The 23,666-nt window shown below is 44.9% G+C and overlaps 1 protein-coding gene across 1 annotated transcript; it reads right to left on the reverse strand.

Annotated features, from left to right (window-relative positions):
- Positions 1–15,915: 15,915 nt before the first annotated feature.
- Positions 15,916–22,218, reverse strand: LOC100192064 (putative phosphoribosylformylglycinamidine synthase chloroplastic/mitochondrial). The gene is made up of 4 exons (XM_008677736.3): positions 21,876–22,218; positions 20,961–21,080; positions 16,690–20,885; positions 15,916–16,121 (listed from the first exon to the last, which is right to left on the reverse strand). The coding sequence occupies exons 2-3, from the start codon at positions 21,024–21,026 to the stop codon at positions 16,695–16,697; spliced, it is 4,257 nt and encodes a 1,418-aa protein (XP_008675958.1). The 5' UTR covers positions 21,027–21,080; positions 21,876–22,218; the 3' UTR covers positions 15,916–16,121; positions 16,690–16,694.
- Between the last annotated feature and the right edge of the window lie 1,448 nt (positions 22,219–23,666).

Consider the following 23,666-nt stretch of genomic DNA (forward strand, 5'->3'; position numbering starts at 1 on the left):
TGTGATGGCGGACTCTCCGGTCTTGGGGGTTGGACCATCCGTAATACTGTCTTTACGCTGTGGTAGATGTTCGGTCTTAAAGACCAAACTGTTTTGTGAAAGACCGGACCATCTGGCCTTAGAAGCCGAACTGTCCATGACCAAGGACTCATGAATTTTGTGTGTTCTCATCATTTATACTTTATTTAGGATTTAGCCGATTCTCCATCGGCTCTAGCATTACAGGAATGAAACCCTTCTTATCTATACTTATGAACTGGTAATCAGAAAAATCTACTCCTGTGAGATAAGTAGCAGTCTCATGAGTCCATAGTACAGGGGCATCGGCCACAGCGATACAGGACGATACATCAGCATGTACTTGTTCTACATCATGGCCTACCCATTGTATTAACATTTGATGTAATGTAGAAGGTATACATTGGTTGACATGAATCCAATCTCTGCCTGGGATTAGACTGTAATTTCCTTCTACATCAGCGACGAAGAATGCAGCAGCAATGGTCTTAGTCCCGATGGCTAATTCAACGGACGTGACTCCCCTCGCTTTGATCGAACTATCAGTTCCAACACCGCTGAGAGTCATGTTGGTCTTGACAAGTTCATCATCTTATTTACCTAATTTTTTGTACAATGAATAAGGCATTAGATTTACAGCCGCCCCTCCATCTACCAACATTTTAGCAATCGGTATCCCATCAATGTGACCGCGCACAAAGAGCGGCTTTAAATGATTTACCGATTCCTTTGGTTTAGTAAAGGCGGCTTCTTTAGGACCAAAATCAAACTGGGCAATAATAGGTTCATTGTCGTCGACAATAGTACAATCGGCGGAAAATGTAATAACATTTACATCCATACTTGGCGTTCTGGAGAAGCTTCGTAGTCGACCAGGTCTTCTCCTAGTAGGTCGTCCTCCTCCATTGATGTCGGTACGTCGTCGGAGGCGTCCTGGTGTGGTGCGGACGGTCCGGACTCAGGGGTCGGACGGTCCGCACCTTCTATAGCTGGTCCAACCTTTTTAGCCGGGCTGTCTGCCATACCTGTAGGGTGCTACACAAGTGTTGTTTTATTTTCTATTTTTATGGACGTTTGCTTTTCCTCAACGGCCTTTGGTCTCTATTTCTTTTGCGGCGGCGGGTACTGTGGATGTGTGTCATTGAATATCTTTTCTGCCTCCTTTTCCTGGTTCTCTTTTGCTCTTAGGCATTGAAATTTTCGCTTTTGGGACCGTGTCAATCCCGCTGGGCACCATCGAGGCATGGAGTATTTTGGATCGGCTGTTTTGATGGTAGCCATATCTTCTTTTTTGGTTGTGTTGGCCGATTAACCAAAAATCATCGGCCCTTCATTATCTTCCTGTATGATGATATCTGCAGTACCTATTTTGATGATATCTTTTTTTGTTGTTCTTTCGATCGCTGCAGGTATATGCCCCCTGCCGGATTAGTCGGCCTTTGAGGCCGAGTACTCCGGCAATCTTGTTGGGCCTGTGTCTAGTGACCGGATTGAGCGGCGCTCAATCGGTCTTGTACCGGAGGTGCCAACCTGTTGAATACAGATGTTTGGGTGCCCCCCAAGCGGGGTACTGTGGCATCCCAAATGGCTATGGTGGCACGCCCTACATTTGATTTGGGACATATGGTGGAGGTATATATGTGTATGGATATGGCATAGGTGGATAAGGGGGTGGAGGTGTCCATGTAGGTATGTTAGGTCTCAATTGGACGGTATGACCTTCCATTTCTTCTGATTGGTGGGGTGGTCCAATCGGTCTTACCTGATATTGCTCACGAATGGGCGAGCGAGGTCGCTTTGCTGGCCGGTCACTGGGGTCGGCCTTCTTTTTCACATATTTAGACAATAATTGATCGAAAGTCGGGCCGGATTTGACTAGCCGACCAGCTGCTTTAAATGTATTTGTTTTCCACGTACCTATCTCTGGTCGTCGTGGTTTGAAGGTACGCGGTCATTGTGGGTTTTGAGTATGATCGGACCGTCTGTTGGAATTCTCCGGACCGTCCGGCGTGGTCCCAGACTGTCTGCGCCTCTGCGTTGGACCGTCCGAGATGTGCAGCACGGGCTCCTGCTCCTGCCCCTTGGTCTGTGCTTGCCCCCCATCGTTGGAGGTCGTGATGGTCACCTTAAGAGTCTCCTCTCCATCGGGAGTCTTCTCGGTCACCACTTTCCTGCAAGAAATTTTATGATTCCCATCGGCCTCTCTTGTGTTGCCGATGATTATCTCTTTGTCTTTGCCCTTATCGGTTGTGTTTGGCCGAACCAGGATCCTCTTGCCCTCAAAGTCGATTATGTTCATCGGAAAGGGCTCTGTGTCCACCTGCATTTCCTGAAATTTCAATCGTCCTTCGTTAATGGTCGATTGAATCTGTCGACGAAATACATTACAATCATTAAGGGCATGAGAAAATGAGTTATGCCACTTGCAGTATGCACGACGTTTCAGCTCGTCGGCGGATGGAACAATGTGATTTATTTTAATGTTGCCATTTTTGAGTAATTCATCAAATGTTTTATCACATTTATTAATATTAAATGTAAACTTAATCTCCTCTTGCTGTTTCTTTTGAACCGGCTGCAAGGAGGAATAAGCCGAAGATTTGGCCTGCTTTGACCAAACTATTTCAGCAGCATATACTTCTATTGATTCGTCATCCGAGCTACTTTGGTCGCACTCTACTATATGGACATTGTGACGTATGGTTTTGGCAGTCTCTTTGCTCCGGCTTTCATAGGCCAAAGCTCTCTGGTGTAATTGTGCTAGCGTGAAAAATTAGATGCCTTCTAGTCTTTCTTTTAAATAATATCTCAGTCTATTAAAGGCTAATCCTGCTAGCTGTTTTTCTGCTAAGTGTATTTGGAAGCATCGGTTTCTTGTATCCTGGAACCTCCGGATGTATTCATTAACCAATTCGTCCTTCCCCTGTCGCAGGGCCACTAGGTCTACCATATCTATTTCATAATCACTGGAAAAGAAGTGATCATGGAATTTTTGCTCTAACTCCCCCCATGAAAAAATAGAATTAGGAGGTAAAGTGGTGTACCACGCGAACGCGGTTCCTGTTAAAGACAATGAAAATAAACGCACGCGAAATGCTTCTGTGTCGGCCAATTCTCCTAATTGTGCTCAGAATTGGCCTATGTGTTCGCGCGTGTTTTTTCCTTGGTCACCCGAAAATTTTGCGAATTCGGGTATCCTGGTTCCCTGGGGGTATGGGTGGTGATCAAATCGGCTGTCATAAGGTTTCCGATATGATTGCCCCCCAGGCACCATGCTTACTCCGAGCTTATCTCGGAACGCCCTGGCTATTTCCTCCCTCACTATATCGATGGCAGCCGGTGCGAGACCACCGGCTCTCTGGTTAAACATAGATGGGGTTGGCTGGATATTAGCATGTTGTCTTTCTCCCCATTGGTTTGAGCTATGTGGTGCATTGCCAGTTACCCTATATGGCTCATAGGATTGATCGTTCTTTTTCGGCCTTTTAGGCGGTGCCGGAAAGCTTTCCTGGGCTCGGGATTTTGTATTAATGGGCTGATGCATCGCATAGTGCGATGAGAAGTGTTGCTGGGACGGGTGAGGATTCAGGTAACAATCCTCCTCAAAAAGGTCATGCACGGACTGTCCGAACATTGGCCCGGACCGTCCATGATTATATGCGGACCTTCTATCGTTGTATGCGGATGGTCCGACTGGGTAGTTTAGATTCTGTGCCATATGTTGTGGCTTGGGTGCATGTCTGGGTAACTCATTAAAAATGGGTCTAGCCATAGCTGGCCCGGACGGTCCGCGCTCATGTGCGGACGGTCCGACCATGTGCAGATCGGCTGATTTACTGCCGATTCGTGGTGCTCAGGGTATGTGTCCATCGGCATCCCATAAAGGGGTTGTGACTGGTCGTGACAACCTATAGCCGATGTACTACGCGTGTTTCCCCCTAATTCAACCTCGTGCGAAGGAAAATTTTCAATAGTAGATTCATCAAACGCACGCACTAATCTCCTATAATCATTTTGCATACCTCCTATAATATTTTGCATTTGTTCTCGCTGTTCATCTACATAATTCTTAAGAGATTGAAACCCATTTGTGTTACTTACATTGGGGATATCTGGTGTGGGTCGGGGCAACGTCCGTCGCCCGTTGTCGGACGACTTTATTGTTCATGTTCACCTTGAAGTTGACCAGAAACTTCGCTTTTGCCTCTTAAATCAGCTGCTCCTTGTGCTCCTCGAACTGGAGCTGTTCGTCAGCCAACAAGGTCTCCCAAGTCGGCTCTATAATGTTGCTTAGGAAAATATCAGAGTTATCCCTTGAACCGGCCATTGAGGGCGATTTGATGAGTCTATATGTGTTATCCCCAGCGGAGTCGCCAAAAAGTGTGTTGGCACCTTTTTCAGGCGCTAAACACTCAACAAGAACCAACAGCGGTGCTCTCTGGTCAGGCGCGGACGGTCCGCGGCCAAGGGCCGGACGGTCCGCGACCTGGCGCAGGGCTAGGGTTCCCTGTCTAACGGCCGGACGATCCGCGCCTATAGGCCGGACGGTCCGCACGTGCGTAGGGGCAGCGGAAGGTCGCCGGCGGCGCCTGGATCTCGCTCCCGGGAAGGACCCGTCGAGGAGTAGAGATCCTAGGTGGTGTCTAGGCTCGGGTAGACCGATCTAGACTCCTCTAATCGACGTAGAGTCGAAAAGAAGCGAAGAATTTAGGGATTGGAAGACTAATCTAGAACTAGACTAGAATTACTCCTAAGAATAAATGGAAATTGTATTTATTGAAAGTTCGATTGATTGATTAAATCGGTCGTATTTGATAGTCGCCTAGAGGGGGGGTGAATAGGGCGAAACTGAAATTTACAAATATAAACACAACTACAAGCCGGGTTAGCGTTAGAAATATAAACGAGTCCGCAAGAGAGGGCGCAAAACAAATCGCAAGCGAATAATGAAGTGTGTGACACGCGGATTTGTTTTACCGAGGTTCGGTTCTTTCAAACCTACTCCCCGTTGAGGAGGCCACAAAGGCCGGGTCTCTTTCAACCCTTCCCTCTCTCAAACGGTCCCTCGGACCGAGTGAGCTTCTCTTCTCAAATCAAAGCCGGGAACAAAACTTCCCCGCAAGGGCCACCACACAATTGGTGCCTCTTGCCTTGATTACAATGGAGTTGTGATCTCAAGAACAAGTGAGAAAGAAAAGAAGCAATCCAAGCGCAAGAGCTCAAATGAACACGGCAAATCACTCTCACTAGTCACTAGGGCTTTGTGTGGAATTGGAGAGGATTTGATCTCTTTAGTGTGTCTAGAATTGAATGCTAGAGCTCTTGTAGTAGTTGAGAAGTGGAAAACTTGGATGCAATGAATGGTGGGGTGGTTAGGGTATTTATAGCCCCAACCACCAAACTTGACCGTTGGCTGAAGGCGTCTGCTCGATGGCGCACCGGACAGTCCGGTGCACACCGGACAGTCCGGTGCCCCTGCCACGTCATCACTGCCGTTGGATTCTGACCGTTGGAGCTTCTGACTTGTGGGCCCGCCTGGGTGTCCGGTGCACACCGGACATGTACTGTTTGATGTCCGGTGCACCGGTATGGGCATGTCTGACGTCTGCGCGCGCTGCGCGCGCATTAAATGCTCCGCAGGGAGCCGTTGGCGCCGAAAAGAGCCGTTGCTCCGCTGGTACACCGGACAGTCCGGTGAATTTTAGCGGAGCGGCTGCCGCGCGAACCCGAGGCTGGCGAGTTCCGGAGACCGCGCTTCCTTGGAGCACCGGACATGTCCGGTGCACACCGGACAGTCCGGTGAATTATAGCGCGCCGGCTTCCGAGAATTCCCGAGGGCGAAGAGTTTGAGTCTGAGTCCCCTGGTGCACCGGACAGGTACTGTTCACTGTCCGGTGGCACACCGGACAGTCCGGTGCGCCAGACCAGGGGTGCCTTCGGTTGCTCCTTTGCTCCTTTATTGAATCCAAAACTTGGTCTTTTTATTGGCTGAGTGTGAACCTTTTACACCTGTATAATCTATACACTTGGGCAAACTAGTTAGTCCAAGGATTTGTGTTGGGCAATTCAATCACCAAAATTATTTAGGACTTAGGTGTAAGCCTAATTCCCTTTCAATCTCCCCCTTTTTGGTGATTGATGCCAACACAAACCAAAGCAAATATAGAAGTGCATAATTGAACTAGTTTGCATAATGTAAGTGTAAAGGTTGCTTGGAATTTAGCCAGTATAACTATTTTACAAGATATGCATGGAATGTTCCTTTCTTATGTAACATTTTGGACCACGTTTGCACCACATGTTTTGTTTTTGCAAATTCCTTTTGTAAATCCATTTCAAAGATCTTTTGCAAATAGTCAAAGGTAAATGAATAAGAGTTTGCAAAGCATTTTCAAGATTTGAAATTTTCTCCCTCTGTTTCAAATGCTTTTCCTTTGACTAAACAAAACTCCCCCTAAAAGAGATCCACCTCTTAGTGTTCAAGAGGGTTTTGATATACCATTTTTGAAATACTACTTTCTCCCCCTTTTGAACACAATAGGATACCAAATGATAAATACTTTTGGAAAGCACTAAGTTTTTGAATTTGGTGGTGGTGGTGCGGTCCTTTTGCTTTGGGCTCATTTCTCCCCCTTTTTGGCATGAATCGCCAAAAACGGAATCATTAGAGCCCTCGAAGTAATTTCTTCTCCTTTGGTCATAAGTAAATGAGTTAAGATTATACCAAAGACGAAATCCGGTCCTTTTGCTTTGGGCTTTTACTGTCTCCCCCAAAGACAAGGTCCTTTTCTTGGAGCTATGGCGAAGGATGAGTTACGGAGTGGAAGCCTTTGTCTTCGCCGAAGACTCCAATTCCCTTTCAATATACCTGTGACTTGGTTTTGAAATAGACTTGAAAACACATTAGTCATAGCATATAGAAAAGATATGATCAAAGGTATTCAAATGAGCTATGTGTGCAAGCTAGCAAAAGAAATTTCTAGAATCAAGAATATTGAGCTCATGCCTAAGTCTGGTAAAAGATTGTTCATCAAGTGGCTTGGTAAAGATATCGGCTAATTGATCTTTAGTATTAATGTAAGAAATCTCGATATCTCCCTTTTGTTGGTGATCCCTAAGAAAATGATACCGAATGGCTATGTGCTTAGTGCGGCTATGCTCGACGGGATTGTCGGCCATTTTGATTGCACTCTCATTATCACATAGCAAAGGGACTTTGGTTAATTTGTAACCATAGTCCCGCAGGGTTTGCCTCATCCAAAGCAATTGCGCGCAACAATGACCTGCGGCAATGTACTCGGCTTCGGCGGTGGAAAGAGCGACCGAATTTTGCTTCTTTGAAGCCCAAGACACCAAGGATCTTCCCAAGAACTGGCAAGTCCCCGATGTGCTCTTCCTATTAATTTTGCACCCCGCCCAATCGGCATCCGAATAACCAATCAAATCAAATGTGGATCCCCGAGGGTACCAAAGCCCAAACTTAGGTGTGTAAGCCAAATATCTCAAGATTCGTTTTACGGCCGTAAGGTGGGATTCCTTAGGGTCGGATTGGAATCTTGCACACATGCAAACGGAAAGCATAATGTCCGGTCGAGATGCACATAAATAAAGCAATGAACCAATCATCGACCGGTATACCTTTTGATCCACGGACTTACCTCCCGTGTCGAGGTCGAGATGCCCATTGGTTCCCATGGGAGTCTTGATGGGCTTGGCATCCTTCATTCCAAACTTGGTTAGAATGTCTTGAGTGTACTTCGTTTGGCAAATGAAGGTGCCCTCTTGGAGTTGCTTGACTTGGAATCCTAGAAAATACTTCAACTCCCCCATCATCGACATCTCGAATTTCTGTGTCATGATCCTACTAAACTCTTCACATGTAGACTCGTTAGTAGACCCAAATATAATATCATCAACATAAATTTGGCATACAAACAAGTCATTTTCAAGAGTTTTAGTAAAGAGTGTAGGATCGGCCTTGCCGACTTTGAAGCCATTAGAAATAAGGAAATCTCTTAGGCATTCATACCATGCTCTTGGGGCTTGCTTGAGCCCATAAAGCGCCTTAGAGAGCCTATAGACATGATTAGGGTACTCACTGTCTTCAAAGCCGGGAGGTTGCTCAACATAGACCTCTTCCTTGATTGGTCCGTTGAGGAAGGCACTTTTCACGTCCATTTGATAAAGCTTAAAGCCATGGTAAGTAGCATAGGCCAATAATATGCGAATTGACTCAAGCCTAGCTACGGGTGCATAGGTTTCACCGAAATCCAAACCTTCGACTTGTGAATACCCTTTGGCCACGAGTCGAGCTTTGTTCCTTGTCACCACACCATGCTCATCTTGCTTGTTGCGGAAGACCCATTTGGTTCCTACAACATTTTGGTTAGGACGTGGAACTAAATGCCATACCTCATTCCTCGTGAAATTGTTGAGCTCCTCTTGCATCGCCACCACCCAATCCGAATCTTGAAGTGCTTCCTCCACCCTGTGTGGCTCAAAAGAGGAAACGAAAGAGTAATGCTCACAGAAATGTGCAACACGAGATCGAGTGGTTACCCCCTTATGAATGTCGCCGAGGATGGTGTCGACGGGGTGATCTCGTTGGATTGCTTGGTGGACTCTTGGGTGTGGCGGCCTTGGTTCTTCCTCATCCTCCTTTTCTTGATCAATTGCATCTCCCCCTGGATCATTGCCATCATCTTGAGGTGGCTCATCTTCTTGATTTTGCCCTTCATCTTGAGCTTCATCCTCATTTTGAGTTGGTGGAGATGCTTGCATGGAGGAGGACGGTTGATCTTGTGCATTTGGAGGCTCTTCGGATTCCCTAGGACACACATCCCCAATGGACATGTTCCTTAGTGCTATGCATGGAGCCTGTTCTTCACCTATCTCATCAAGATCAACTTGCTCTACTTGAGAGCCGTTAGTTTCATCAAACACAACGTCACATGAGACTTCAACTAGTCCAGTGGACTTGTTAAAGACCCTATATGCCCTTGTGTTTGAGTCATAACCAAGTAAAAAGCCTTCTACAGTTTTAGGAGCAAATTTATATTTTCTATCTCTTTTAACAAGAATAAAGCATTTGCTACCAAAAACTCTAAAGTATGAAATGTTGGGCTTTTTACCGGTTAGGAGTTCATATGATGTCTTCTTGAGGATTCGGTGAAGATATAACCGGTTGATGGCGTAGCAGGCGGTGTTGATCGCTTCGGCCCAAAACCGGTCCGGTGTCTTGTACTCATCAAGCATGGTTCTTGCCATGTCCAATAGAGTTCGATTCTTCCTCTCCACTACACCATTTTGTTGTGCCGTGTAGGGAGAGGAGAACTCATGCTTGATGCCCTCCTCCTCAAGGAAGCCTTCAATTTGAGAGTTCTTGAACTCCGTCCCGTTGTCGCTTCTTATTTTCTTGATCCTTAAGGTAAACTCATTTTGAGCCCGTCTCAAGAATCCCTTTAGGGTCTCTTGGGTTTGAGATTTTTCCTGTAAAAAGAATACCCAAGTGAAGCGAGAATAATCATCCACTATTACAAGACAATACTTACTCCCGCCGATGCTTATGTAAGCAATCGGGCCGAATAGATCCATGTGGAGTAGCTCAAGCGGCCTATCGGTCGTCATGATGTTCTTGTGTGGATGATGGACTCCAACTTGCTTCCCCGCCTGGCATGCGCTACAAATCCTGTCTTTCTCAAAATGAACATTTGTTAATCCTAAAATGTGCTCTCCCTTTAGAAGCTTGTGAAGATTCTTCATCCCAACATGGGCTAGTCGGCGGTGCCAGAGCCAACCCATGTTAGTCTTAGCAATTAAGCAAGTGTCGAGTTCAGCTCTATCAAAATCTACCAAGTATAGCTGACCCTCTAACACTCCCTTAAAAGCTATTGAATCATCACTTCTTCTAAAGACAGTGACACCTATATCAGTAAAAAGACAGTTGTAGCCCATTTGACATAATTGAGAAACAGAAAGCAAGTTGTAATCTAAAGAATCAACGAGAAAAACATTGGAAATAGAATGGTCAGGAGATATAGCAATTTTACCAAGTCCTTTGACCAAACCTTGATTTCCATCCCCGAATGTGATAGCTCGTTGGGGATCTTGGTTTTCTCATATGAGGAGAACATCCTTTTCTCTCCTGTCATGTGGTTTGTGCACCCGCTATCGAGTATCCAACTTGAGCCCCCGGATGCATAAACCTACAAAACAAATTTAGTTCTTGACTTTAGGTACCCAAACTGTTTTGGGTCCTTTGGCATTAGATACAAGAACTTTGGGTACCCAAACACAAGTCTTGGAACCCTTGTGTTTGCCCCCAACAAACTTGGCAACTACCTTGCCGGATTTGTTAGTAAGCACATAAGAAGCATCAAAAGTTTTAAATGAAATGGCATGATCATTTGATGCATTAGGAGTTTTCTTTCTAGGCAACTTGGCACGGGTTGGTTGCCTAGAGCTAGATGTCTCACCCTTATACATAAAAGCATGATTAGGGCCAGAGTGAGACTTCCTAGAATGAATTCTCCTAATTTTGCTCTCAGGATAGCCGGCAGGGTACAAAATGTAGCCCTCGTTATCCTGAGGCATGGGAGCCTTGCCCTTAACAAAGTTAGACAAATTTTTAGGAGGGGCATTAAGTTTGACATTGTCTCCCCTTTGGAAACCAATGCCATCCTTAATGCCAGGGCGTCTCCCATTATAAAGCATGCTACGAGCAAATTTAAATTTCTCATTCTCTAGGTTGTGCTCGGCAATTTTAGCATCTAGTTTTGCTATATGATCATTTTGTTGTTTAATTAAAGCCATATGATCATGAATAGCATTAATATCAACATTTCTACATCTAGTACAAATAGATACATGCTCAACAATAGATGTAGAGGGTTTGCAAGATTTTAATTCAACAACCTTAGCTTGTAATATGTCATTTTTAGTTCTAAGGTCGGAAACAGTAGCATTGCAAACATCAAGATCTTTAGCCTTAACAAGCAAATTCTCATTTTCAATTTTAAGGCTAGCTAGGGAAGCATTCAACTCATCAATCCTAGCAAGTAAATCAACATTATCATCTCTAGGATTTGAAGTTGAAACATTGCAAACATGTGAATCAACCTTAGCATTTAAACTAGCATTTTCATTCCTAAGGTTGTCAATCATCTCACGGCAAGTGCTTAGCTCACTAGATAATTTTTCACATTTTTCAATTTCTAGAGCATAAGCATTTTTAACCTTAACATGTTTCTTGTTTTCCTTAATAAGGAGGTCCTCTTGGGAATCCAAAAGGTCATCCTTTTCATGAATAGCACTAACCAATTCATTCAATTTCTCCTTTTGTGCTATGTTAAGGTTGGCAAAAAGGGAACGCAAATTATCTTCCTCATCACTAGCATTGTCATCACTAGAGGATTCATATTTAGTGGAGGATTTAGATTTAACCTTCTTTTTGCCGTCCTTTGCCATGAGGCACTTGTGGCCGACGTTGGGGAAGAGAAGCCCCTTGGTGACGGCGATGTTGGCGGCGTCCTCGTCGTCGGAGGAGTCGCTTGAGCTATCGTCGGAATTCCATTCCCGACAAACATGGGCATCGCCGCCCTTCTTCTTGTAGTACTTCTTCTTCTCCTTTCGCCTCCCCTTCTTGTCGTCGCCTCGGTCACTGTCACTAGATATAGGACATTTAGCAATAAAATGACCGGGCTTACCACATTTGTAGCAAACCTTCTTGGAGCGGGACTTGTAGTCTTTCCCCCTCCTTTGTTTGAGGATTTGGCGGAAGCTCTTGATGACGAGCGCCATCTCCTCATTGTCAAGCTTGGAGGCGTCGATTGGTTGTCGACTTGGAGTAGCCTCCTCCTTCTTCTCCTCCGTTGCCTTGAATGCAACGGGTTGAGCTTCGGATGTGGTGGCATCATCAAGCTCGTTGATCTTCCTTGAGCCTTCGATCATGCACTCAAAACTAACAAAATTCCCGATAACTTCCTCGGGGGTCATTTTAGTATATCTAGGATTACCACGGATTAATTGAACTTGAGTAGGATTAAGGAAAATAAGAGATCTTAGAATAACCTTAACCATTTCGTGGTCATCCCATTTTACGCTCCCGAGGTTGCGCACTTGATTTACCAAGGTCTTGAGCCGGTTGTACATGTGTTGAGGCTCCTCCCCTTTGCGAAGCCGGAACCGACCGAGCTCCCCCTCGATCGTTTCCCGCTTGGTGATCTTGGTGAGCTCGTCTCCCTCGTGCGCGGTTTTGAGCACATCCCAAATCTCCTTGGCGCTCTTCAACCCTTGTACTTTGTTATACTCCTCTCTACTTAGAGAGGCGAGGAGTATTGTTGTTGCTTGAGAGTTGAAGTGCTCGATTTGGGCCACCTCATCCTCATCATAGTCCTCATCCCCTACGGATGGTACCTGCGCGCCAAACTCGACAACATCCCATATGCTTTTGTGGAGCGAGGTTAGATGAAATCGCATTAAATCGCTCCACCTAGCGTAATCTTCACCATCAAAAGTTGGTGGTTTGCCTAATGGGACGGAAAGTAAAGGTGTATGTTTGGAAATGCGAGGGTATCGTAGGGGAATCTTACTATACTTCTTGCGCTCTTGGCGCTTAGAAGTGACCGAGGGCGCATCGGAGTCGGAGGTCGATGTTGATGAAGTGTCGGTCTCGTAGTAGACCACCTTCCTCATCCTCTTGTGCTTGTCGCCTTTCCGATGCGGCTTGTGGGAAGAAGATTTTTCCTTCTTCTCTTTGTGGTGAGAAGAAGATTTCTTCTCCTTCCCTTTGATGGAGGAGCACTTCTTCTTCTCCCTCCTTTTGGTGCGGGACTCTTCCGATGAAGTGCTCCCGTGGCTTGTAGTGGGCTTTTCGCCGGTCTCCATCTCCTTCTTGGCGTGATCTCCCGACATCACTTCGAGCGGTTAGGCTCTAATGAAGCACCGGGCTTTGATACCAATTGATAGTCGCCTAGAGGGGGGGTGAATAGGGCGAAACTGAAATTTACAAATATAAACACAACTACAAGCCGGGTTAGCGTTAGAAATATAAACGAGTCCGCAAGAGAGGGCGCAAAACAAATCGCAAGCGAATAATGAAGTGTGTGACACGCGGATTTGTTTTACCGAGGTTCGGTTCTTTCAAACCTACTCCCCGTTGAGGAGGCCACAAAGGCCGGGTCTCTTTCAACCCTTCCCTCTCTCAAACGGTCCCTCGGACCGAGTGAGCTTCTCTTCTCAAATCAAAGCCGGGAACAAAACTTCCCCGCAAGGGCCACCACACAATTGGTGCCTCTTGCCTTGATTACAATGGAGTTGTGATCTCAAGAACAAGTGAGAAAGAAAAGAAGCAATCCAAGCGCAAGAGCTCAAATGAACACGGCAAATCACTCTCACTAGTCACTAGGGCTTTGTGTGGAATTGGAGAGGATTTGATCTCTTTAGTGTGTCTAGAATTGAATGCTAGAGCTCTTGTAGTAGTTGAGAAGTGGAAAACTTGGATGCAATGAATGGTGGGGTGGTTAGGGTATTTATAGCCCCAACCACCAAACTTGACCGTTGGCTGAAGGCGTCTGCTCGATGGCGCACCGGACAGTCCGGTGCACACCGGACAGTCCGGTGCCCCTGCCACGTCATCACTGCCGTTGGATTCTGACCGTTGGAGCTTCTGACTTGTGGGCCCGCCTGGGTGTCCGGTGCACACCGGACATGTACTGTTTGATGTCCGGTGCACCGGTATGGGCATGTCTGACGTCTGCGCGCGCATTAAATGCTCCGCAGGGAGCCGTTGGCGCCGAAAAGAGCCGTTGCTCCGCTGGTACACCGGACAGTCCGGTGCACACCGGACAGTCCGGTGAATTTTAGCGGAGCGGCTGCCGCGCGAACCCGAGGCTGGCGAGTTCCGGAGACCGCGCTTCCTTGGAGCACTGGACATGTCCGGTGCACACCGGACAGTCCGGTGAATTATAGCGCGCCGGCTTCCGAGAATTCCCGAGGGCGAAGAGTTTGAGTCTGAGTCCCCTGGTGCACCGGACAGGTACTGTTCACTGTCCGGTGGCACACCGGACAGTCCGGTGCGCCAGACCAGGGGTGCCTTCGGTTGCTCCTTTGCTCCTTTATTGAATCCAAAACTTGGTCTTTTTATTGGCTGAGTGTGAACCTTTTACACCTGTATAATCTATACACTTGGGCAAACTAGTTAGTCCAAGGATTTGTGTTGGGCAATTCAATCACCAAAATTATTTAGGACTTAGGTGTAAGCCTAATTCCCTTTCAGTATTCCTCTGCTTTTATAGATGAGAGGCTCAGGTAGAAGCGTCTGGATCTCGCTCCCGGGAGGGACCCGTCAGGAAGTAGAGATCCTAGGTGGTGTCTAGGCTCGGGTAGACCGACCTAGACTCCTGTAATCGATGTAGAGTCGAAAAGAAGCGAAGAATTTAGGGATTGAAAGACTAACCTAGAACTAGACTAGAATTACTCCTAAGAATAAATGTAAATTGTATTGATTGAAAGTTCGATTGATTGATTAAATCGGCCATATTCCTCTGCTTTTATAGATGAGAGGGTTGGACCTCTTACCAACAAAATTCCGAACTAATCCAAAGATTCTCGCCAACAAACATAGCAAGAAACTCAGAACCTTAATCTGTTATGTGCTTGCACAGACCGTCCAACCCACAAGCGTGGACCGTCCGGTCTCTTTTTAGTGCTCAACAATTGCACAGGTTTTTATTTAGACTCTATATAGAAAAAGTATATTGAAAAGATAGTTTCTTGGCACAATATCGTAGACTACAGAAACTATTGATGGTGGTTTCGAATTGAGTTTAACAGTCAAAAGGCCTCTTGGTACAGTTAGGGGTGAAAACGAACGGAAAAAATCCCGTTCCGACCCGTACCGTTTTCTACATTTGACCCGATCGTTTCCGTATTTACGAAAAAATATGGAAACGAGACGGAAACGGGAGAGAGCTTATTCCGTCCGTTTTTGTGGGATCCCGTTTTTCCGGATTGAACCCGTATTTTATTCCGTATTTGATAAATATGGGACGAGTCTAAGGGTGTGTTTGGTTTGACTTTTGGCTTTTGGCTTTTGATTCCTAAAAGACAAAAGTCAACCAAAGGGTTAGATCTAGGAAGCAGCTTTTTCTAAAAGCTGGCTTTCTCACAGTGCAAATCTGAAAGCACCCCTGAACCTGCTTTTAGTGGCTTTTCGAATGGAACTGTGAAAACATATATCGAAGAACTTTTAACGACTTTTAGTGGTTTCCACCAAACAGTTTTTAGCTTTTTAACGGCTTACAGCCTACAGCAGCTTTTTCCACAGCTCACAGCCCACAGCAACTTTTTTCACAGCCACAGCCCAACCAAACAGACCCTAATATGCATCAGTGTATAAACTAAATCCTCGTGTATTTAGGTGACAAATTATAGCACAATTGACCATTGTAACCACCAGCTCTTTTCAAATGACAAGTGATCTAAAGTCTTAAACAATATCGGATGTAGCTAAATGTACACATTTAGCAACCAAACAACAATAGAATGTTGCCTCTCTATATCTATTTGGTTTATGTTATTGTTCTGCCAATCAATCACTAGTAAACATCAATAACATTTCTATTTGTATTAAATTATGTGTTTCCGTTAGTATTTTCGTTTCCGTTCGTTTTCGCAATTCCGTTTATCCCGCTCCCGTTTCCGTTCCCGACTATTCCGGACCCGATCCCGTTTCCAGTGATAAAATACGGATACGAAAACGGGAGAGGGGTTTTTCCGTCCGTTTCCGTCCGTTTTCATCCCTAGGTACAGTGTCTTCCCAATGTACCTTTTGCATTATTAATTAACCCACTCATTTCTTTTCCACTAGTAAATGTTTTAAACTAGTGGAGTCATATCTGAGGCCTTCCGACTTCGGAAACCAGACGGTTCTCCATTTTCAAAATTCCAAATTCGATACATTATTACAAGATAATGTATTGATGGTCAAAACACATTTATTCTGCCAAAAAGGGGTCATCAATTGGGCCATACAACCACCAATCATCCATATACTCGTAGCAGCCGGTGCCTGGATGACTACATCCTTGCAGCAGGAAGCTTCCCTGCAAAATCATAATGTTTGGAAAAAAGAAACTAGTCAGCATAATATGGAAAGATGCACCAGGCAGAACAGTGGCAACGAGCAAGAAAACGCATAGTATAACAGATGCAACAAAACACTTCGAGTCAGAGCATAATGTGCTCAGTAAGTGCAAATAAGATTTAAAATCATACACAAAGCAGCCAAGTGAAGTTATAATAAAAGCTTAAGTGTATCAGGCATCTTGAATTAATTGATGGTTTTGCTAACTTGTAACTGTCTGAAACCAAGCTAACTGGATCACCGAATCTATTTGAAGAGTTCCATCCGATACAGGCTTCTCTAAAGCATCCAAAGGTTAAAAGGTGTGGTTTTAAAAAAGAGTAAGGTTCTTCGACAGAACACTGGCTGGAAAGAATAAGGCTCTATTAAATGGAACTTGACATGTTAATAACATTCTCCGTTCTATAACAACCTCTGTTATACTGAAATGAAACAGTGCACTGTGTCACAGGAAGCTAATGTTCTACTAAAATTGAATTCTGAGTGACACAAACAGAAGTGGAAAGCAGTTCATTAGATTGATTTACCTGCACTATGAACACCATTCTCTAGCATTCTGGAACATTCGCAGCCAAGGGCTGGGGCCACTCTTCTCAACCTGCCATTCCTTGGGATACCATGGATATTGCCACATCATGAAGCAACGCTCTGGATGCGGCATCATAGCCAGGTGCCTCCCGTCAGGTGAGCAAAGGGCTGCTATACCCAGTGGAGAACCATTAGGGTTGAAGGGATAGGTCTCAGTAATATTGTTAGAATCATCACAATACCGCACAGGAGCCAGATTTGACTTCACAACAGTAGCTAGAACATTTTCATCTGGGAAAAAAGCTCTTCCCTCACCATGAGCACTCCAAACACCTAAGGTGGAACCTTCCATCCCTTTGAACATAATAGCAGGAGAATCGCCAATGGACACACTGGTAAACCGGCACTCAAAACGACCAGATTCATTGTGAATAAACCTCGGCTGGGACATATCTCCACCTGTACCAAGAGAACCTCCAACACCTGATCCTGGCACCCAGCCAAGAAGAGCCATAAGCTGACAACCATTGCACACTCCAAGGCTAAACGTGTCTGGCCTATGGTAGAAGTCCTGGAATTGCTGAATGAGGGGTTGGTTAAACCTGATTGATGCAGCCCAGCCTTTCGCTGAATCCAGCACATCTGCATAGCTGAAACCACCAACAAATGCAATCCCACGGAACTCCTTGAGAGAAGACTTCCCAGCCAAGAGGTCTGACATTGTAATATCCCATGGTTCAAATCCAGCAGCGTGGAATGCAGCAGCCATTTCCCTGTCCCCATTGCTCCCTTCCTCACGAATGATGGCAACCTTTGGTTTCAAGGAAGCAGTCAACAGTTTCCCATCTGTGAATTTTGGGGTAAAAGACAGAGACCATGATGGTGATGTCCTGCATTTTAATCCTTCTTTCTCAAGTTTTACACAAGATTTCAGACGTTGTAACTCCTCAAGCTGGAAGCTTGTTTCCTCCCACAGATCCCTGAGATCTGAAGTTTTTTCCTTGAGATGCAGATTGCCATCAATAAAAACTTCTATTTCTGGTGAGTTAGTAACTTCTCCAATAACATTAGCAGAAATGCCTGCTATTTCAAGCTTTTGCTTCACAATGTTGAGATATTTCGAGTGTACTTCAATAATGAGGCCAAGCTCCTCTGCAAAAAGTCCTTCAATAAGGCTCCTATCTTCTAAGTCTATGTCAAGCTTAAAACCACAGTTACCAGCAAATGCCATCTCAAGAACACAAACAATAAGGCCACCATCACTTATGTCATGGCCTGCTGAAATAAGACGTTGACTGAGCAATTCTTGAATGGCCTCAAATACCTTCTTCAAGTACAGAACATCATCAATGTCCGGGCAGTCATTTCCAATTTGATCAAATGCTTGTGCAAGAGCAGAACCACCAAGACGGCGATTTCCTTTAGCGAGATCAATATGTAGAAGAATCCCATCCTCACCAAGCTTCAAATCAGGGGTTACTGTCAATGTTATATCAGGACATGTCACGTATGTACTGATAACCAGATTTCCAGGAGCCTTGATGACTTCACCATCACATTGAGCTGCCATGGAAAGACTGTCCTTTCCCCCATCTATTGCAATACCAAGTTCAATCATACAGTCAGCCAATGCAACAGCTGCATCATACATATCTGCACCTTCACCATCAAGCTTTGCAGCATACATCCAGTTCCCGCTTGCTTTCACATCAGCAAGTGATGTAACCTTAGCCCAAACAAGATTAGTCAAGGCCTCCCCAACAGCAAGTCTGGCCATGGCCTTAGGATTAAGCAACCCCTTTATTGGTTGTTCTCCAATGCTGCAAGCACCACCTGTTAGGTCTGTGTACGTCTGTGCAATCACAGCCACATCAGCAAGCGGGAGTTGGAGAGGACCAACTGTCTGCTGTTGTGCAACAAGACCTGTCACACACCTATCAACCTTAGTGGTCAAGAAACGTTTTGAACACACAGATGGGAGCCTTAATACTCGCTTCAGAGCATCTAATAGTGTTACCCCAGGTGCAATGTCCAAGGGCTCTGTGACTTGAGAAACACGCCTAAACTCGAAGGTCTTCTGAGGCATATCTCCTAAAACCTTTTCAAGCTCAAGTTCTTCAACAGGGGTTGGAGGAGGGAGGTCATTCAGCTTGGAATACTCCACAGCAGCGCTATCAATCAACACAATTTTTCCACTGCCATCAATTTTCCCAATGACAGCCATCGAAACTCTTTCCCTCTCACAAAGCGATTCTAAGAGGCTTCTGCTCTCAAGTTTTACAAGTAGTGCATCCTGTTCCTGGTACTCAGCACCCCATATCTCTAAGACCGACAATGTATGATCACCAACAACAATTGAACGGATATCAATTTCAGCTCCCTTGGGATATATTATTTCCTTCACAACATTACAATTTCCTCCTGCGCCCTGATCATGAATGCTGATGATAGGATTGCTCTCTCCCATTTCTGCACATGCCCTGACTACGCGATACAATTTCTGTGCCATCTCAGCATCTCCACGCTGTACTGCGTTGAAATCAAGTTCTGCATCATTCTGGCCACTAACCATACTCGAGGCAGCACCACCGCCCATACCAATTCTGTATGCTGGACCACCAATCTTCACAACTAGCATGCCAATTTCTGGGTCACCCTTTGATATGTGTGCATGGTCAATTTGCCCTATAGCTCCACTGAACATTATAGGCTTCAACCATTCACGCCGCTCCCCATTTAGCAACCTCATCCCAAATGTTCTGGTATATCCCTGAATTAGAGGCTCACCAAACTTGTTCCCATAGTCAGATGCACCATCACTAGCGTCAACAAGAATTTGCAATGGAGAAGCCAGATTCACTGGGTAAGAAAATGAAGGATCTTCCCAGGGTGCATTTGAATTGTCAATTCGCAGATTACCAACACAGTAACCAGCAGTGGAAGCAACGACAAAAGAACCCTTTCCAGTGGCATGTGTGTCCCTTATACGGCCACCTGCACCTGTCTCGGCTCCAGGGTATGGTGCAACAGCACATGGGAAATTATGGGTTTCTGCTGTGAATAAAATATCTAGCTCACGCATGATAATGGATAATGGTGAAGTGAACCCCGGAATTGTTGGGCGTAGCTGATTTACTGGGAATCCTTTTATTGCACTCGAGTTATCCTTAAAACCAATGACAGAGTTATTGAGGTTGGCTTTTAGGGGACTCTTCACTAACTGGAACAAAGTGGTTGGCATGGTCTCTCCGTCTATTACAAGCTTTCCATTAAAAAACCAATGTCTGCTATGTTCGCTGTTGGATTGTGCAATATCAAAAAGTTCCACAGTAGTTGGATTGCGTTTGATATCATCTCTAAAAAGGTGTGTATAATAGTCAATATCTTGTTTATCAAAAGCAAGTCCCATCTTCACATTTATTTCTTTCAATGCTTCTTCTCCCCTTTCAATGACTGGAACAATGCAGACAGGTTCAGGAACTACATCTGATTGAAATGATGTGAGCTTATTGCGATAAATGCACTCTGTCATTCTATCATGAACCAATGCAGTGAATTCTTTGAGCTGACCTTCATCAAGTGGGTCACTACCAGGCTCTAGGCACAAAAGGTATCTTCTTGATCTCTCCAATCGTGTCACTTCTACTAATGAGAGAGATTTACAGATTGAGACAGCATTGGTCGAGAACGCCGTTGAAAATGTCATCCGGGGACCAACCTCAACAATGACAGTACAAGAATTTCTAGATACTTCATCCTCCAGAAAGCTCCTAGTCTGCAACTTCTCAGGTTCATAAGTTTCTGCTAAGAGCCAATGAAGCATTGTAAGTTTCTCAGGAGTGAGTGAATTGTCCAATTGAATGTTGAAGCACTGCTCTGTCAGTATATCAACAATATTAGCAGAAACCTTCGCCTTCACTTTCCTGAGCAGCTCCATGGTTTCACTTTCTTGAAGAAATGGTATACGGTACAAGTGAATAATTTTAACATCCGATGCAGTATCAGGTTTCTCAACTAATGGGCTGTCAAACCCCTTGGATGCCACGGCCCCAGGAGATGACAACAATCGGATATTATGAGTCATTACTCTTTGCAGACGTGGGCAACAAAGATGCTGTTGATGGAAGGAGTGTTGAGTCATCCGCAATCTTCTTGATCCAAGACTTCTCGCAGGATTTAAACCACATATTTTTACCTGTTGTAGAGAACAAACATAAGAACAAGCTAGTGCCAACCAAAAATAAATTATGTTACTTCATAGATTGTATACCATATTTCCAGGAAAGCCTTCAGTCCGTAACAGATTGCTTGCTGTCATTTGGCCAGGTGATGCCATCCCAACCCAAAGAATTTTTATTTTTTTAGTTCTTGTAAAAAAAGAATGGGAGACCTGCACATCAATTGGAAATCAGGGTTATTTTGAATCAAGCATGAAATTATAGAAGTGATGCAAAGATATAAGTGTACAGATAAATTGAGCATGCCAAAGCAAAGAAGATAAACAATCACGAAAGGAGATCATTTCTTTCAAACAAGTTCCTCAGCCTATTTGTGACCCCAAAGATTACGGTGCCATTACTTCAAATGTCAAGAAGGTAGTGCTACTAATAAACTAATGTAAAACGGTTCCTCAAGTGAAAAATGTAGAGACATGATAAAAAAAAAATTCTGCATGCTCGAAGTTCAAACTTCAAAGACTAGGACACTCTTAACCTGAAGGTATTAACATCAAAGCACGTACACCCTATACACATGCAGGCTGTCAAACATATTTGTTCCCAGATATACTGCATATATTATTGGTATCCTATATTATTAGTAGCATAGCATACAGTAGTGACCTAGTGTTGTCTCACGAGTCACGACAGCGACACATGGTTCAAAATATCTCGGCGTCAACTGTCAGGCCGTCAGAACTCGGAACCAGTGAACACTGACCTGTCCTCGATACTATTATTACTCTAATCTGCTTTGCTTTGATCAGTATCCGAACCTCAAAGAAGATAGTACTAGTAAGCTAGTAGATATTCAGTATTCACCAAGTTGCACCAAAAATTCAGAAACAATGAAACGAACTGGAAGGATCGGAGAAGGACGTATGGGATTTAGATTCGACTGCTATAGACAGAAAATATACCCTCACAAATAGTCGACCCACAAAATATATGGAGATAGGGTTCCTTACCAACGAAAGAAGCAGGAATCAACGCGTCAGTCGAGCCAAACGCGAAAAGGACGATTAGGATTCAGGGAGACAGCGCGGCGAAACGAACTCCTCGGAGTCAGCGGCGCGGACGAAACGCTCCGCTCCGCTCGGGCGGAGGCCGGGAGTGTTCCCCGGCTGCGCTAGGAATACGAGACAAGTTTGCGGGGAAGTAGGAGACGGAGAAGCAGCCGCCGCCCGCCGCCGTTGCGAGCGCGAGAGAAAAGGGAATGAGAAAAAGGGAAGGCAAGATGCCTGCCGCACTCGCGCACCACAACGCAATGTTATTGAGATTATTGGGCCGGTCCTAACCAGCGTGGCCACCGCCTGTCGGGCGGCCCAGCGCAATATTGTTAGGCTAATTAGCTGAAGCGTGGGGAGAGCGGGCCCGGTCATTGCCGCAGCCCGCATTCACTGCTTTGACCTGGGCTACGGTTGCAGACTTGCAGTCCGATTTTTTTAGTTCTTTTCAAAAAAAATCACGTTTAGACTTCAGAACGATTTATTTCATATTTTGGACCCTTTGCTCGACGCCATAGCGCCGAGACAACATAGCTGCGGGCGAGGAGACATTCGGAGGTACTGTACAACGCGTATGTTGCGTCTTTTCTGAGGTAGGTGTTGGTTCCATAAAAACTCTCGTGGTGTTTTTCATGGTGTTGGTTCCATAAAAATTCTCGCGACGCATACGTTGCGTCTTTTCTGAGGTACAGGTGCAGGCGAGGAGACATTCGAACATTGCTCTGGACCGTACTAGCTATAAACCCGCCGAGATAGCTTCACGCGTACATCACCACAAATCCCCGAAAAATGGCACCCTGCTTGCCGCCTCACACCTCCTGTTTCCAGATCCTTGTTGTTATGTACTGCCTCCGTTCACAAATATATGATACTATTGACTTTTTCGAAAACTTTGACTGTTCGTTTTATACAGAATATTTATTCAAAAATGTAAAATTTAAATCAAGCATAAATTACCTTAAGTGATAACATAAATCACAACAAAATAAATGATAACTCATTATTTTTTGAATAAGACAAGTGGTCAAAGTTTTTTTAAAAAAATCAACAATATCTTATATTTATGAATGGAGGGAGTACTAAGTATACACGTCACTGTTCCTGTCAAGTTATGAATAACATTGACTTGGAGGAGGATCTTGCAATTTGAACTTGACATGTTCAACTTTAAGCCACCATAGACTATTGTGTGGTTTGTTTGAAGTACTTATCGTTATCAACTTATCATTAAGTTGTGGTGTTCTTGTGATTAGTAACCCTACAAATCATAACCTACATGATTATTTGAGTCACTTAGTTGTACATTTAGCATATTATTATTATATTGCTCATAACACTTTTCAGGCTTTCTGTTTCGAACCAGAGGAGTGGAGGGTTTGCACTTCTTCTGTTGCTACTTGTTACTTTTGTAATGTTGTGGACTTGTTCACTTGTTGTTTCGAACCGGAGTGGAGGCCCTCATCGGTCGGACGGGCGCGCTTATATACACATGCATCCTCTCGCTTAGTTCGTTATGAACAACTGAACAGGCCAAGAAATTCAAAGGAGCGCAAGCTCAACCATAAACATCTAGGGCTAATTTTGTGACAAGGGAATTAGAGGGGATCCATAGAGACCTCCTTTGGTCAAGGGTTGCACTCAACCTCTCTCAAGTGATCTGAAGATCAAACTTGAGTGACACATATGTCTTCCTTATATCTTGATCCCGGTTATGAGGAATCTCCACAAGTTGGAGTCTCTCATGCCTTACAC

Source organism: Zea mays, chromosome 1 (genome assembly GCF_902167145.1).
Source record: "Zea mays cultivar B73 chromosome 1, Zm-B73-REFERENCE-NAM-5.0, whole genome shotgun sequence".
NCBI lineage: Eukaryota > Viridiplantae > Streptophyta > Magnoliopsida > Poales > Poaceae > Zea > Zea mays.

Excerpts from the sequence above, each read along its gene's own strand:
- LOC100192064 (XM_008677736.3), bottom strand. The coding sequence starts at position 21,026 with ATGGCATCACCTGGCCAAATGACAGCAAGCAATCTGTTACGGACTGAA. Across the intron at positions 20,886-20,960 it reads AAGGCTTTCCTGGAAATATG|GTAAAAATATGTGGTTTAAA; the intron begins GTATACAATCTA and ends TCTCTACAACAG.